At 47.3% G+C, this 16797-nt stretch overlaps 1 protein-coding gene across 3 annotated transcripts in view; it reads right to left on the bottom strand.

Moving 5' to 3' along the window:
• The window catches only part of si:dkey-199f5.8 (beta-1,4-galactosyltransferase 3), a 31358-nt gene that overhangs the window by 4765 nt on the left and 9796 nt on the right, over positions 1–16797 (bottom strand). For 2 of the 3 annotated variants that reach the window (XM_034298117.2, XM_053227972.1), the window contains exons 2-5: positions 6706–7544; positions 5666–5901; positions 4295–4482; positions 733–855 (exon numbers count right to left, since the gene is read on the bottom strand). In XM_034298117.2, the coding sequence (XP_034154008.2) occupies positions 733–855; positions 4295–4482; positions 5666–5901; positions 6706–6982 (824 nt within the window). In that variant the 5' untranslated portion in view covers positions 6983–7544. Of the gene's footprint in view, positions 1–732; positions 856–4294; positions 4483–5665; positions 5902–6705; positions 7545–9448; positions 9683–16797 lie in introns of all 3 variants that reach the window. The other variant, XM_053227971.1, reaches the window with a different exon arrangement.

The raw sequence follows: 16797 nt of genomic DNA, 5'->3' as shown, positions 1-16797 counted from the left end.
TGTCGAATAAATTCACAGATTTATGATGTTCTTTAATACGAACATTTAAAAAAATAAAAAAAAAAAAAAAACACTGTTTGGTTATTTGAGATTAAATTGTGTGTCGCTGTTGTGCGTCTCCATCTCAGGGTCAGCTATAGAACACCGCATGAGGATGAGGCCGGGGTGCCAATACTTTAATCCCGGCGAGAGCAGAGAGAATGTTGAATGCACACTGTGTTTACTTGATGTGAATAAAAACAAATTCAGAACAAATTGTTAATCGCAGTACGGCTTTGTTACAGTTCCACACTGATCTGCAGAAAAGCACTGTTCACACACACACACACACACACACACACACACACACACACACACACACACACACACACACAGTCGCTCTCAACCACACACACACACACACACACTTGCTGTCAACCCCCCCGCCACACACCCACACCCCCACTCACACTCATGCTCATGCTCTCGCTCTCAACCACACACACACACACACACACACACACACACACTTGCTCTCAACCACACACACTCGCTCTCAACCACACACACTCGCTCTCAACCACACACACACACACACACACACACACACTTGCTCTCAACCACACACACTCGCTCTCAAAATCCCACACACACATACACATAGACACACACACTCTCTCACCCCCCCGACCCCCCCAGACACACACACTCACGCTCTCACCCCCACTCTCCCCTCGCACACACTCTCCTCACCGGATGCCGATGTCGTCGTCTTCACCCCCCCAGCCCCAGTAGTTGTTGGGGAAGCCGTTCATCTTCAGATAGTGTAGAGGACTCAGTGCTGACACGCCGCCGAAATACGCCTTATAGGGCAATCTGAAACACACAACAAGCCTTATAGGGCGATCTGAAACACACACACGCCTCATAGGGCGATCTGAAACACACACAACACGCCTCATAGGGCGATCTGAAACACACAACACGCCTTATAGGGCGATCTGAAACACAAAACACGCCTTATAGGGCGATCTGCAACACAAAACACGCCTCATAGGGCGATCTGAAACACACAACACGCCTCATAGGGCGATCTGAAACACACAACAAGCCTTATAGGGCGATCTGAAACACACAACACGCCTCATAGGGCGATCTGAAACACACAACACGCCTCATAGGGCGATCTGAAACACACAACACGCCTCATAGGGCGATCTGAAACACACAACAAGCCTCATAGGGCGATCTGAAACACACAACACGCCTTATAGGGCGATCTGAACACACAACAAGCCTTATAGGGCGATCTGAAACACACAACAAGCCTATAGGGCGATCTGAAACACACAACAAGCCTTATAGGGCGATCTGAAACACACAACACGCCTTATAGGGCGATCTGAAACACACAACACGCCTTACAGGGCGATCTGAAACACACAACACGCCTTATAGGGCGATCTGAAACACACAACACGCCTTATAGGGCGATCTGAAACACACAACACGCCTTATAGGGCGATCTGAAACACACCAACAAGCCTTATAGGGCGATCTGAAACACAAAACAAGCCTTATAGGGCGATCTGAAACACAAAACAAGCCTTATAGGGCGATCTGAAACACACAACACGCCTTATAGGGCGATCTGGAACACACAACACGCCTTATAGGGCGATCTGAAACACAAAACACGCATTATAGGGCGATCTGAAACACAAAACACGCCTTATAGGGCGATCTAAACACAAAACACGCCTTATAGGGCGATCTGAAACACAAAACACGCCTTATAGGGCGATCTGAAACACACAACACGCCTTATAGGGCGATCTGAAACACACAACACGCCTTATAGGGCGATCTGAAACACAAAACACGCCTTATAGGGCGATCTGCAACCAAACACGCCTTATAGGGCGATCTGAAACACAAAACACGCCTTATAGGGCGATCTGAAACACAAAACACGCCTTATAGGGCGATCTGAAACACAAAACACGCATTATAGGGCGATCTGAAACACAAAACACGCCTTATAGGGCGATCTGAAACACAAAACAAGCCTTACAGGGCGATCTGAAACACACAACACGCCTTATAGGGCGATCTGAAACACACAACAAGCCTTATAGGGCGATCTGAAACACACAACACGCCTTATAGGGCGATCTGAAACACACAACACGCCTTATAGGGCGATCTGAAACACACAACACGCCTTATAGGGCGATCTGAAACACAAAACACGCATTATAGGGCGATCTGAAACACACAACAAGCCTTATAGGGCGATCTGAAACACAAAACACGCATTATAGGGCGATCTGAAACACAAAACACGCCTTATAGGGCGATCTGAAACACAAAAACACGCCTTATAGGGCGATCTGAAACACAAAACACGCCTTATAGGGCGATCTGAAACACAAAACAAGCCTTATAGGGCGATCTGAAACACACAACACGCCTTATAGGGCGATCTGAAACACAAAACACGTATTATAGGGCGATCTGAAACACACAACACGCCTTATAGGGCGATCTGAAACACACAACACGCCTTATAGGGCGATCTGAAACACAAAACACGCCTTATAGGGCGATCTGAAACACAAAACACGCATTATAGGGCGATCTGAAACACAAAACACGCCTTATAGGGCGATCTGAAACACAAAACAAGCCTTATAGGGCGATCTGAAACACACAACACGCCTTATAGGGCGATCTGAAACACACAACAAGCCTTATAGGGCGATCTGAAACACACAACACGCCTTATAGGGCGATCTGAAACACACAACACGCCTTATAGGGCGATCTGAAACACAAAACAAGCCTTATAGGGCGATCTGAAACACACAACACGCCTCATAGGGCGATCTGAAACACACAACACGCCTCATAGGGCGATCTGAAACACACAACACGCCTCATAGGGCGATCTGAAACACACAACACGCCTCATAGGGCGATCTGAAACACACAACAAGCCTTATAGGGCGATCTGAAACACACAACACGCCTTATAGGGCGATCTGAAACACACAACACGCCTCATAGGGCGATCTGAAACACACAACACGCCTCATAGGGCGATCTGAAACACACAACACGCCTTATAGGGCGATCTGAAACACACAACACGCCTTATAGGGCGATCTGAAACACAAAACACGCCTTATAGGGCGATCTGAAACACAAAACACGCCTTATAGGGCGATCTGAAACACAAAACACGCCTTATAGGGCGATCTGAAACACAAAACACGCCTTATAGGACGATCTGAAACACACAACACGCCTTATAGGGCGATCTGAAACACAAAACACGCCTTATAGGACGATCTGAAACACAAAACACGCCTTATAGGACGATCTGAAACACAAAACACGCCTTATAGGGCGATCTGAAACACAAAACACGCATTATAGGGCGATCTGAAACACACAACACGCCTTATAGGGCGATCTGAAACACAAAACACGCCTTATAGGACGATCTGAAACACAAAACACGCCTTATAGGGCGATCTGAAACACAAAACACGCATTATAGGGCGATCTGAAACACACAACACGCCTTATAGGGCGATCTGAAACACACAACACGCCTCATAGGGCGATCTGAAACACAAAACACGCCTTATAGGGCGATCTGAAACACAAAACACGCCTTATAGGGCGATCTGAAACACAAAACACGCATTATAGGGCGATCTGAAACACACAACACGCCTTATAGGGCGATCTGAAACACACAACACGCCTTATAGGGCGATCTGAAACACAAAACACGCCTTATAGGGCGATCTGAAACACAAAACACGTATTATAGGGCGATCTGAAACACAAAACACGCCTTATAGGGCGATCTGAAACACAAAACACGTATTATAGGGCGATCTGAAACACACACAACGCTGATTAAACAATAATAATTCCACCTGACAGGTAGTCTATAACACATTACACCTAACTGTAATTGTCAGATGGATATGAATACGGTATGGGATTCTGACACTAGGGGGCATCTGAGAGACGCTCAGAAATGAAGATGTGTAATAATGACAGAAGTGAGAAAGGACAGATTTATTAAAGGTGCAGTTCGCAGTGTTTACGTGTTTCCTGATCTGACGTAATACTGTAATTTTAAAGAAATTAAAACTTTATGTTTTTCCGTCCTCGGCTCTGCCCCGATGTTTTCAGTGGGACTGCGGTTCACTTCAACAAGCAGGGCTTTCATTTTTACAAACCGCCTTTAAATCGAAGTGAATTGAGCAGAACGATGTGGAACGTCAGCACTGACTTGTAGCCGAACTTGTCCATGGCGATGGCGGCGTGTTTGGGGTTTTTGTCGCACGTGTACGTGTTGCGGTCGTCCTCGGGGATCAGATCCACGTCGTGGAAGAACAGACAGTCCCAGTCCATCTCCCTCATCGCCTCACGGAACCCGATGTTCATCAGCTTCGCCCGGTTAAACGTGTAGTTACCGGCCTGCAACACACACACACACACACACACACACACACACACACACACACACACACACACACACAAGCTCAGACTGACGAGTATTAGCAGTGTGAAAATTCTCCACAAGGGGGAGCCACGAGCACAAAAATCAAAAACAGATCAGGGAATTTACGCCAGTCTGACGCTTCATGTTAAGGTTAACTCCGTGTGCACACAGTCCTCTAAACACACTGAATATTCCAGAACATCTCCAGAACATCACACGTAATAATCACCTGGCCTTACTTCTGCCTCATGCTAATATCTGTGTGTGTGTGTGTGTGTGTGTGTGTGTGTGTGTCTGGAAAATGTGTGTCCTCTCATCTGGAGGACGACCCTGCACCCATGTGTGCTTGTGTGTGTGGACTAACTATGTGCATTTGTTATACTCCTCACCTGGTGAACGCCATAGCTCAGGGGTGTGTGTGTGTGTGTGTGTGTGTGTGTGTGTGTGTGTGTGTGTGTGTGTGTGTGTGTGAGAGAGACATTCCTCACCTGGTGAACGCCATAGCTCAGGGGTGTGTGTGTGTGTGTGTGTTACACTCGTCACCTGGTGGATGCCGTAGCTCAGGGTGTGTGTGTGTGTGTGTGTGTGTGTGTGTGTGTGTGTGTGTGTGTGAGAGAGAGAGAGACATTCCTCACCTGGTGGATGCCATAGCTCAGGGGTGTGTGTGTGTGTGTGTGTGTGTGTGTGTGTTACACTCGTCACCTGGTGGATGCCGTAGCTCAGGGGTGTGTGTGTGTGTGTGTGTGCTACACTTCTCACCTGGTGGATGCCATAGCTCAGGAGTGTGTGTGTGTGTGTGTGTGTGTGTGTGTGTGTGTGTGAGAGAGAGACATTCCTCACCTGGTGGATGCCATAGCTCAGGGGTGTGTGTGTGTGTGTGTGTGTGTGTGTGTGTGTGTGTGTTACACTCCTCACCTGGTGAACGCCATAGCTCAGGGGTGTGTGTGTGTGTGTGTGTGTGTGTGTGTGTGTGTGTTACACTCCTCACCTGGTGAACGCCATAGCTCAGGGGTGTGTGTGTGTGTGTGTGTGTGTGTGTGTGTGTGTTACACTCCTCACCTGGTGAACGCCATAGCTCAGGGGTGTGTGTGTGTGTGTGTGTGTGTGTGTGTGTGTGTGTGTGTGTGTGTGTGTGTGTGTGTGTGTTACACTCCTCACCTGGTGGATGACGTAGATGCCGTAGCTCAGCTGTTGTCGCTGTAGGAACGGGTGTAGGTAGTACAGGAGGAACTTCAGATGCTTTTCTCTGTTCCTGTGGGGAATGATTATAGCGGTGCGATGCCGGGCCTCACAGTCCGGAGGCCTGTAGCGTCCCCCGCGCACCACCAGGGGATTCTTCCTCTCCACCTGAGCGAGTGTGAGTCCTGAGGGGAAGCTGACGTGGATCGGCCCACCTGTCAGAAGAGAAAGGGAATTACATTAGCACCTATTTTTATTATAGAGATGTAACTCTCTCGTAAATTATAGTATTTGTTACAGCTGTAGTTACAATAAATTGTGATACTTGTTACAGATGTACTTGTTGTACTCTAAAATATCTATTGTCTGAAAAACATGCATTCAAAAAATCTAGATTTTAGTTTTAAAAAATTTCTTAAAAATTAAAAAAAAAAAAAAAATTCATTGCCAAATTGAGTGAAAGTAATATTTATTTTTGCTGAGCTTTTGGGTCAACATAGTGGAACAGAAAGCAGAGGTCAAGAGAGTGTGTGTGTGTGTGTGTGTGTGTGTGTGTGTGTCATTTTACAGGAATTATGAAATGAAACATTATTTCTTCATGTCGTGTTGCTGAAACAGCAGAAGAGGAAACGAGCATAAAAAGGTGAAGTGATGGTGGTGTTTTATTCATTTCTGTGTCTCCATGTTTTCTCCACCGGACACCTGATGTAGAGTATTTACAACCTCGTCTCATCTCTAATGAACAACTCAAAGTGTGTGTAGTGTAGTGTACTGTACTGAGTGTAGTGTAGTGTACGTAGTGTGTGCAGTGTACAGAGTGTAGTGTAGTGTGTGTAGTGTGTGTAGTGTAGTGTGTGTAGTGTAGTGTGTGTGTAGTGTAGTGTAGTGTGCGTAGTGTAGTGTAGTGTGTGTAGTGTAGTGTGTGTGTAGTGTAGTGTAGTGTGTAGTGTAGTGTGTGTAGTGTAGTGTGCGTAGTGTAGTGTAGTGTGTGTGTAGTGTGTAGTGTAGTGCACACTTACTGAGTAGTGGTGATGTGTTAGGGCAGTAGCGCATGTCCTCACTCCTGGACAACAGCGCCAGTTGGGACAGGTTGGCGTAGACGTCGGCGCCGGTGTGGTTCGTCCCGTGAGCCGTTCCCGACCCGGAGACGCCGCTCAGCACATCCAGTTTGCGGAAGATCCGGAAAAAATACGTCACTCTTTTCTGGTAAGTCTCTCTGGACAGGAGGGCCATGACGATGAGCTGCACGCCAAGCAGCATGATCAGATAGCGCCACTTGGAGGTCAGGGTGGGCATGGTGAGTCCGGTTCACTCGGCGAGGCGTTTAAAACGAAAACAGAAGCGAGTTTGAGGTGACCTCAGTCTACGGAGGTCTCATATCTGATAACGGAGCTGCGGTCGGGCGACGGAGACGGCACGCAGAGCGTCCATTAACGCACGAAGGAAGTTTAATTGTAATAAACTAGAACATGGTGGTCGAGATATAAACAACGAGGAAGTGGCTATCTCTGGGATCTGATACAGAAGGCACTGGTGGGGGACGAACTCTTCAGAAACGAGTTATACGATTTAGATCTCTGCGAGCTCACACACACGACCGACGCATGCGAGAGCGTGCATCGCTGGCGCCGGTTCATAACATCACTTCCTGCTCTGGTGGGAACATCGGAAATAAACCTAAATCTCAGAATAAATTCTAAATCTGAGACAAGGAACTGGGAAGGGTGTGTGTGTGTGTGTGTGTGTGTGTGTGGTTAGAGTATATCCAGCGTCTACTAGTTCCTTTCACTACAGTTCAGCGGTCACTACAGTTCTGTTGCCGTTAGCGACGCAGGCTTGGCCAATCACAGGTCTCCGTCTGGAAAAAAAAAAGAAAGGGAGTCAGTTTCAGTGCTTCAAAAAAAACAAGAACTGATACAATTTCAGCATAAATCAAGCTTCGTGTGAAGCTCAGCGCTGAGGTGTTCAGATGTGACAGAAAAATGAAAAGTGCTACAGAAAGACGATGATCATTAACTGTTACTGGATGGAATGGGATGGTGTGGAATGAGATGGAATGGGATGGAAAAGAATTAATGGAACAGGAAGGAGGATGAGTATGGGATGCGATGGAATGGATGGAAATGGAAACGGATGAACGGAATAGGATGGATTGGAATTGGATGGAACAGGATATAATGTGATATGAAAGTATGGAATGGAATGGTAGGGAATAACGTGGAATGGGATGGATGGAATGGTACGGAACAGAAAGGTACAGAATGGGACGATTGGAATGGAATGCAATAGGATGGCAGGTGAATGGATGGATGGAGGGATGGAACAGGATGTAATGTGATATGAGGTATGGAAGGGAGTGGTAGGGAATAACATGGAATGGGATGGAATGGGACGGTTGGAATGGAATGCAATAGGATGGCATGGAATGAGATGGGATTGCAGGTGAATGGATGGATGGATGGATAGATGGAGGGATGGATAGATGGAGGGATGAAACAGGATGTAATGTGATATGAGGTATGGAAGGGAGTGGTAGGGAATAACATGGAATGGGATGGCATGGAATGGTACGAAACAGAAAGATACAGAATGGGATGATTGGAACGGAATGCAATAGGATGCCATGGAATGAGATGGGATGGCAGGTGAATGGATGGAGGGATGGAGGGATGGAACAGGATGTAATGTGATATGAGGTATGGAAGGGAGTGGTAGGGAATAACATGGAATGGGAAGGAATGGGATGGCATGGAATGAGATGGGATGGCAGGTGAATGGATGGATGGATGGATAGATGGAGGGATGGAACAGGATGTAATGTGATAATGAGGTATGGAAGGGAATGGTAGGGAATAACATGGAATGGGATGGAATGGGATGGTTGGAATGGAATGCAATAGGATGGCATGGAATGAGATGGGATTGCAGGTGAATGGATGGATGGATGGATGGATGGATGGATGGAGGGATGGATAGATGGAGGGATGAAACAGGATGTAATGTGATATGAGGTATGGAAGGGAATGGTAGGGAATAACATGGAATGGGATGGCATGGAATGGTACGAAACAGAAAGATACAGAATGGGATGATTGGAACGGAATGCAATAGGATGCCATGGAATGAGATGGGATGGCAGGTGAATGGATGGAGGGATGGAGGGATGGAACAGGATGTAATGTGATATGAGGTATGGAAGGGAGTGGTAGGGAATAACATGGAATGGGATGGAATGGGATGGTTGGAATGGAATGCAATAGGATGGCATGGAATGAGATGGAATTGCAGGTGAATGGATGGATGGATGGATAGATGGAGGGATGGAGGGATGGAACAGGATGTAATGTTATATGAGGTATGGAAGGGAGTGGTAGGGAATAACATGGAATGGGATGGTTGGAATGGAATGAGATGGGATGGCAGGTGAATGAATGGATGGATGGATGGATGGAGGGACGTAAGGGTGGATGAACAGGTAGATTGATGATGAATGGAAGAGAAAGCAAGAAAAAAAAGGGATGTAGCAAAAAGATTAATATGGTAAGTATTATGGGATGGTGAGGAAACCCCAGTCTTTACACGCAGGAAATAAATAAGTAAAGAAAGAAAGAAAGAAAGAAAGAACGGCGTAAGACAGCGGCAGCTCATGTGGTGCTGCTGCAGAAGGACAGGCGGTTGTACGGCTCCGTGGGTGGAGGCTGTGCACCTGGCCTCATGTCCCTAATTCCTTTGTATGTAATGATTTAATTATTTTAATCCTACACTAGTGTTGTTGCCAGGATACGGAGAACCCTCTTTCACACCATCTCATGTTCACGACGTTCTTCTCGTTGCAGCTGTGTTCAAGCCGACAGTCCAGCAGCTACTGCATCAGCTCTCAGCCACTCACACTCCTACCAGCTTTTCCCTCAGGTTTAACCCGAGCTCCTTTCATCTCCTCTCTCAGATTAATTAGTGCTCATTAAAGCCGCCTCGCTCGGAGCGCTGATCCTAATCCTGATCCGGATCCGGATCGTACAGACAGAGGAGAGGGAGGGAGAGAGAGAGAGAGAGAGAGAGAGAGAGAGAGTTGGGGAAAGAGTAACAGGAGAAGAGAATAAAGAGAATAAGCTCTGGGTCCCTGTGCTCTGGCCCGTGAATTCAGAGCTACATTACTTAAAGTCATCAGTCAATCAGCACACAGACACACACACGCACGCACGCACACGCACGCACGCACACTCCCGCACGCACGCACACACACACGCACGCACACTCCCGCACGCACGCACACACACACTCCCGCGCGCGCGCACACACACACACACACACACACTCCCGCGCGCGCACACACACACACACACTCCCGCGCGCGCACACACACACACACACTCCCGCGCGCGCACACACTCCCGCGAGCGCACACACACACACTCCCGCGAGCGCACACACTCCCGCGCGCGCGCACACACACACACACTCCCGCGCGCGCACACACACACACTCCCGCACGCGCACACACACACACTCCCGCACGCACACACACACACACTCCCGCACGCACACACACACTCCCGCGCGCACACACACACACTCCCGCGCGCACACACACACACACTCCCGCGCGCACACACACACACACTCCCGCGCGCACACACACACACACTCCCGCGCGCACACACACACACACTCCCGCGCGCACACACACACACACTCCCGCGCGCACACACACACTCCCGCACGCACACACACACACACACACACTCCCGCACGCACACACACACACACACTCCCGCACACACACAAATGCAGCACTAAGCAGGACAGAGACGAACAGATAAAGACGGAAAGATAGATAGATAGATAAATAAATATATAATAAAGCTGGAGGTTCAGTGTGATTGTGTACAGCAGCAGTCTGAGCTCCAACAGATTTACACTTCACTAACCACATAAAGCCCGAACGACGGGGATTGATCTTTATCGTCTCTCTGCGTCTTAATCTATCGTCTTAATCTGTCTTTCTGCGCCGGCTGTGACTGGAGCAGTGATTAGTGACCCGAAGCAGTGATTAGTGACCGGCGCTGTGATTAGTGATTGGCGCAGTGATAAGTGACCGGCGCAGTGATTAGTGACCGGCGCAGTGATTAGTGACCGACGCTGTGATTAGAGACCGGCGCTGTGATTAGAGACCGGCGCTGTGATTAGTGACCGGCGCAGTGATTAGTGACCGGCGCAGTGATTAGTGACCGGCGCTGTGATTAGAGACCGGCGCTGTGATTAGTGACCGGCGCTGTGATTAGAGACCGGCGCTGTGATTAGTGACCGGCGCTGTGATTAGTGACCGGCGCAGTGATTAGCGACCGGCGCAGTGATTAGCGACCGGCGCAGTGATAAGTGACCGGCGCTGTGATTAGAGACCGGCGCTGTGATTAGAGACCGGCGCAGTGATTAGCGACCGGCGCTGTGATTAGCGACCGGCGCTGTGATTAGAGACCGGCGCTGTGATTAGCGACCGGCGCTGTGATTAGTGATTGGCGCAGTGATTAGAGACCGGCGCTGTGATTAGTGACCGGCGCTGTGATTAGAGACCGGCGCAGTGATTAGTGACCGGCGCAGTGATAAGTGACCGGCGCTGTGATTAGAGACCGGCGCTGTGATAAGTGACCGGCGCAGTGATTAGAGACCGGCGCTGTGATTAGAGACCGGCGCAGTGATTAGTGACCGGCGCAGTGATTAGAGACCGGCGCTGTGATTAGTGCCCGGCGCAGTGATTAGTGACCGGCGCAGTGATTAGTGACCGGCGCTGTGATTAGAGACCGGCGCTGTGATTAGTGACCGGCGCTGTGATTAGAGACCGGCGCTGTGATTAGAGACCGGCGCTGTGATTAGAGACCGGCGCAGTGATTAGCGACCGGCGCAGTGATTAGCGACCGGCGCAGTGATAAGTGACCGGCGCTGTGATTAGAGACCGGCGCTGTGATTAGAGACCGGCGCAGTGATTAGCGACCGGCGCTGTGATTAGCGACCGGCGCTGTGATTAGAGACCGGCGCTGTGATTAGCGACCGGCGCTGTGATTAGTGATTGGCGCAGTGATTAGAGACCGGCGCTGTGATTAGTGACCGGCGCTGTGATTAGAGACCGGCGCAGTGATTAGTGACCGGCGCTGTGATTAGTGACCGGCGCTGTGATTAGTGATTGGCGCAGTGATTAGTGACCGGCGCAGTGATTAGTGACCGGCGCTGTGATTAGAGACCGGCGCAGTGATTAGTGACCGGCGCAGTGATTAGTGACCGGCGCAGTGATTAGAGACCGGCGCTGTGATTAGAGACCGGCGCAGTGATTAGAGACCGGCGCAGTGATTAGTGACCGGCGCTGTGATTAGAGACCGGCGCAGTGATTAGTGACCGGCGCAGTGATTAGTGACCGGCGCAGTGATTAGTGATTGGCGCAGTGATTAGAGACCGGCGCTGTGATTAGTGACCGGCGCTGTGATTAGAGACCGGCGCTGTGATTAGTGACCGGCGCTGTGATTAGTGATTGGCGCAGTGATTAGAGACCGGCGCTGTGATTAGTGACCGGCGCTGTGATTAGTGATTGGCGCAGTGATTAGAGACCGGCGCTGTGATTAGTGACCGGCGCTGTGATTAGAGACCGACGCTGTGATTAGTGACCGGCGCAGTGATTAGTGACCGGCGCTGTGATTAGAGACCGGCGCAGTGATTAGAGACCGGCGCAGTGATTAGAGACCGGCGCAGTAACGAGCGAGTAACGAGGTGCAACGGTGATTGACGTCCCTCCGTGTGGTTAGCGTTTGTTTATAGAACATCACGTTCAGGAGCGATGTTTTCTTATCGCAGAGGATCTGTGTGAGGTTTTTACAATTTTTGTCACAGTGACAAAAATCACAACGCTTTCTAACTATTACTAAAATGATTTGATTTTTATTAGACCGTGATTAGCCTGTTTAACTTCTCACGTGAATTAAAAGATTTAATCCGAGCCTCAGTAACTCAAAAACAAGACGTCCGACATGCTCCACTGCTCCGATAAGAATCTAAACTATTTCATCAATCACCAGTTTATCTGTTGACGTAGTTGACATGACACAAAGATCATTTCAGAAACACACAGATTAAAAGGGTTAAATTCTGTAATAATTTATAATAATTTTAACACATTATAAAAGTAAATTACACACATTTACACCTGTACTGCACAAAGAATCTGTACAAAACATTTAACATCATATCAGCTGGTTCTATTCCGAGTTTGTTGCTGCTATAAAAAAAGTCAGAGAAGGATATCACCACACCGGCGACATCTCAGAAAAGCGAATCGTGAAATCATTTACTAATGATACTGGTGTTATATCGTCACGGCAACCAGCTCTAGTGTTGATTTATAATACAGAAAATATTTACATCTAACACAGGACAAAACTCAGCTGCTCGTGTCACACACACACCCATACACATACACAAACACACACACACACACACACACACACACACAAACACAAACACATACCCACACCCCAGACAAAGTAGATCATGAGTTAAGAACACTGTGTGAATAGAAAAGAGAGAGAGAGAGAGAGAGAGAGAGAGACAGAGAGACAGAGAGACGGACCAACATACAGACAAACAGAAAAAGAGAGACACAGAGAGAGAGAGAAAGAATGATGGAGAGAGAGAGAGCACAAAAGAGAGAGAGAGAGAGAGAGAGAGAGAGAGAGGGAGAGAGGGAGAGGTGTAATGGTGATGAACACTAATCCCCACTCAGATCTGGCTGAAACTGTACCATTCAGTAATCACACCAATCCTTCTGTACAGAAGTGAAACATGGAGATCATTAATCAATGAAAAACTGGGACAACAATCCGGAAAAATTCCAAAGTGAATTCTGTAAAACTCCACTGAAAACTTACCGCGACGCAGCCAACAGGATTTTCCGCTCCGCTTAAAAATAAGAAAGAGAGCAGCAAAATTCTGCTGCACCTGAACCGCTCCGACCCCGACGCTGACTAACCACCTGCACAGACAAACTCATCCCCCGAGCCATACAGCAACGCAACTCTCCAACCTGCGCCAAAGCCCAACACACACACTAAACACTCGCTCCAACACACACACTCCAACACACGCTCGTACCTCAAACATACACGCACGTACTCTGAACACACACACACACCCTCAAACACACACCCGTACCCCAAACACACGCGCTCATAATTCAAACACTCACACACTCCAACACACGCGCTCACACCTCAAACACACAGAAACACACGCGCTCGTACCCCAAACATACACGCACATACTCCAAACACACACACACACACACGCCTGTACCCCAAACACACGTGCCCATAATTCAAACACTCACACACTCAAACACACGTGCTCATACCTCAAACACACACACACGCTCAAACACACGCCCGTACCCCAAACACACATGCCCATAATTCAAACACTCACACACTCGAACACACATGCTCATACCTCAAACACACAGAAAAACATGCACTCGTACCCCAAACACACACACACACACACACACACACACACACACACACACACACTCAAATACGTGCTTGTACCTCAAACACCCCCAAATCCAGACTGAGTACATTTGAAACAGATGTAAAGAACATGAACACTGATCAGTGGGAAAATGAAATTAAATCCCAAACCAAACTCAACACTAAACACTCAAATCCAATCAGCTGAATATCTGAAGAACAAGAAGCTGAAAGAAAGACACATTCTGACTAAACACAGAGAGCGAGTTCATGAAAAAAGGAAGACACTAAAACTTATAAAACTCAAAGTACAGAGTGTGTGTGTACACAGTGTGACCTACAGGAAGTAGAAACACACACACACACACACACACACACACACACACTCTTCACTCTGATCTCTCCGCAGTATTACCACATTACTATAAACGGAGTGTGTTTCACGGAAACGTGAAGAAAGCGCACGGCTGGCAGCTCCGTTCATATTCACTCTTCATCCAATCTAATCTAATCCAATCTAATCTAATCTAATCCAATCTAATCTAATCTAATCTAATCTAATCTAATCCAATCTAATCTAATCTAATCTAATCTAATCTAATCCAATCTAATCTAATCCTGACACTATCTATTATAAGATCATATACAGCTGTGTCATTTATATAAATTAATCAACACTGCACATCTTCCTGTAACTCATCTGTTCATTTCATCAGTGTCTATTCATGTTCAGTGTTTATTTTATTTATTATTGTTTTTGCATTTCTTCGTTGTTATTGTTTATCTGTTTAAGTTTTACATTTCTCTGTTTGGTAACGTTGTTAAACCAGTCAGTAACACACACTGTGAACCGAACTGTGAAATGTGACGAGGGAGTGGTGGAAGTGAGGACACGAGCTGTGTGCCAGCTGACTGGAAGGCAAAATCCTTGAAACAACAGCTATAGAACCTGATACAGTACAAGCAGCACACACACACACACACACACACACACACACACACACACACACACACACACACACACACACATTTATAGTCATTAACCAGCTTCTCTTTTTTTTTCCTCTCATAAGATAAAAAACGCAGTTTGTCACGTTACCGAGAAACCGCAATGAAGCGTAAACTCCTGCGTCCTGAAGATGTCAGAAAAGTTACAACTTTACTTCTGACTGTTACAAAGAGCTGACACTGGAGACTCCTTCTATAAACGTCGCCGCATCACGTTTACGTGGAGCGTCCGCCGTACGCCACACGCCGTACACGTCCCTGTGAACGAGCCGTTACTGTAGAAACGATAACATATCGGAATGAACGTGTTAATATAAACACGCTTGTGTGCTTCTCTCAGAGCTGCTGTTAAAGACAATTAATCAACATCTTCAATTCTGACCAATCACAAGCCAGAATTCAGCAGCGCTGTGGTGTGATGCTAATTATAAGGGGTTTTTGTCACCTCGCAACTTTCCGAGCATCTCACAGCTGCACAGAACAAACTCGCTAAATAACGTAAGCGCTGCGTTCCGTCTAACGCGTCGCTTAATTTAACACGTTTTATTTTAACAGATCTATGTATGACCTGTTACAATACGTTTATTCAGGGTTATGACGGTCTCCTCAACCCCGAGTTCAGCAAGTGACATCGAATCAAAGATGGCCGCTCAGAGCATCAGCAGTAAACACAGCAGCACTTCTTACCTTTAAAGGTTTCACGTATCAGCTTTAGACGCATTCGCTCGTTAAATCTATAACACTGACTGTAAGGAAGTAAACATACAGCACTCGTCACAGTGAGCTGGCTAACACGAGGCTCACAAACGACAAACATGGAGGCGTCCGTGAGGTTTTTTTTCTTTTTTCCCCCTACATTGTAGCTCGAACGTAGAAGTCAAACACGATGTTATTCCGAGTTCTGAGGTTTTATATATTAAAAAAAAAAAAAAAAAAAAAAAAAAAAAAAACAGGAGAGAGAGAGAGAGAGAAAGAGAAAGAAAGAGAGAGAGAGAAAGAAAGAGAGAGAGAGCAAGAGAGAGAAAGAAAGAGAGAAAGAAACAAAGAAAGAAAAAGAAAGAAAGAAAGAGAGAGCAAGAGAGAGAGAGAGAAAGAGAGAGAGAGAGAGCGCAAGAGAGAGAAAGAAAGAAAGAGAGAAAGAAACAAAGAAAGAAAAAGAAAGAAAGAGAAAGAGAGAGAAAGAAAGAAAGAAAGAGAGAGAGAAAGAGTGAGAGCAAGAGAGAGAGAGAGAGAAAGAGAGAGAGAGAAAGAGAGAGGGAGACAGAGAGAAAGAGAGAGAGAAAGAAAGAAGGAAAGAGAAAGAGAGAGAGAGAGAGAGAGAGAGAGAGAGAGAGAGAGAGAGAGAGAGAGAGGTGATAATTACAGCAACCAGCTGCTTTGTATCCGTATCCAGGCAGTAAAAAGCCCAGAGGGAAGAGAAACGGCGAGCGCTGACAGTCGGGAACACGGAGAGCCGGCGGCGTACACACAGCCGTTCATCATGAGCGCTGAATAAACTGGGACACGAAAAAAAAACCCCACAAAAAAAACACTGTAGCGGAGAAAGAGAGTTAGAAGTGTAACTTCACCCGCGTCCTGTTCTGGTTAACAAACCGC

The sequence above is a fragment of the Pangasianodon hypophthalmus genome, chromosome 22, assembly GCF_027358585.1.
Source record: "Pangasianodon hypophthalmus isolate fPanHyp1 chromosome 22, fPanHyp1.pri, whole genome shotgun sequence".
In the NCBI taxonomy this organism is placed as follows: domain Eukaryota; kingdom Metazoa; phylum Chordata; class Actinopteri; order Siluriformes; family Pangasiidae; genus Pangasianodon; species Pangasianodon hypophthalmus.
The sequence above is the reverse complement of the archived record's forward strand: the minus strand, read 5'-3'. Positions and strand labels throughout refer to the sequence as shown.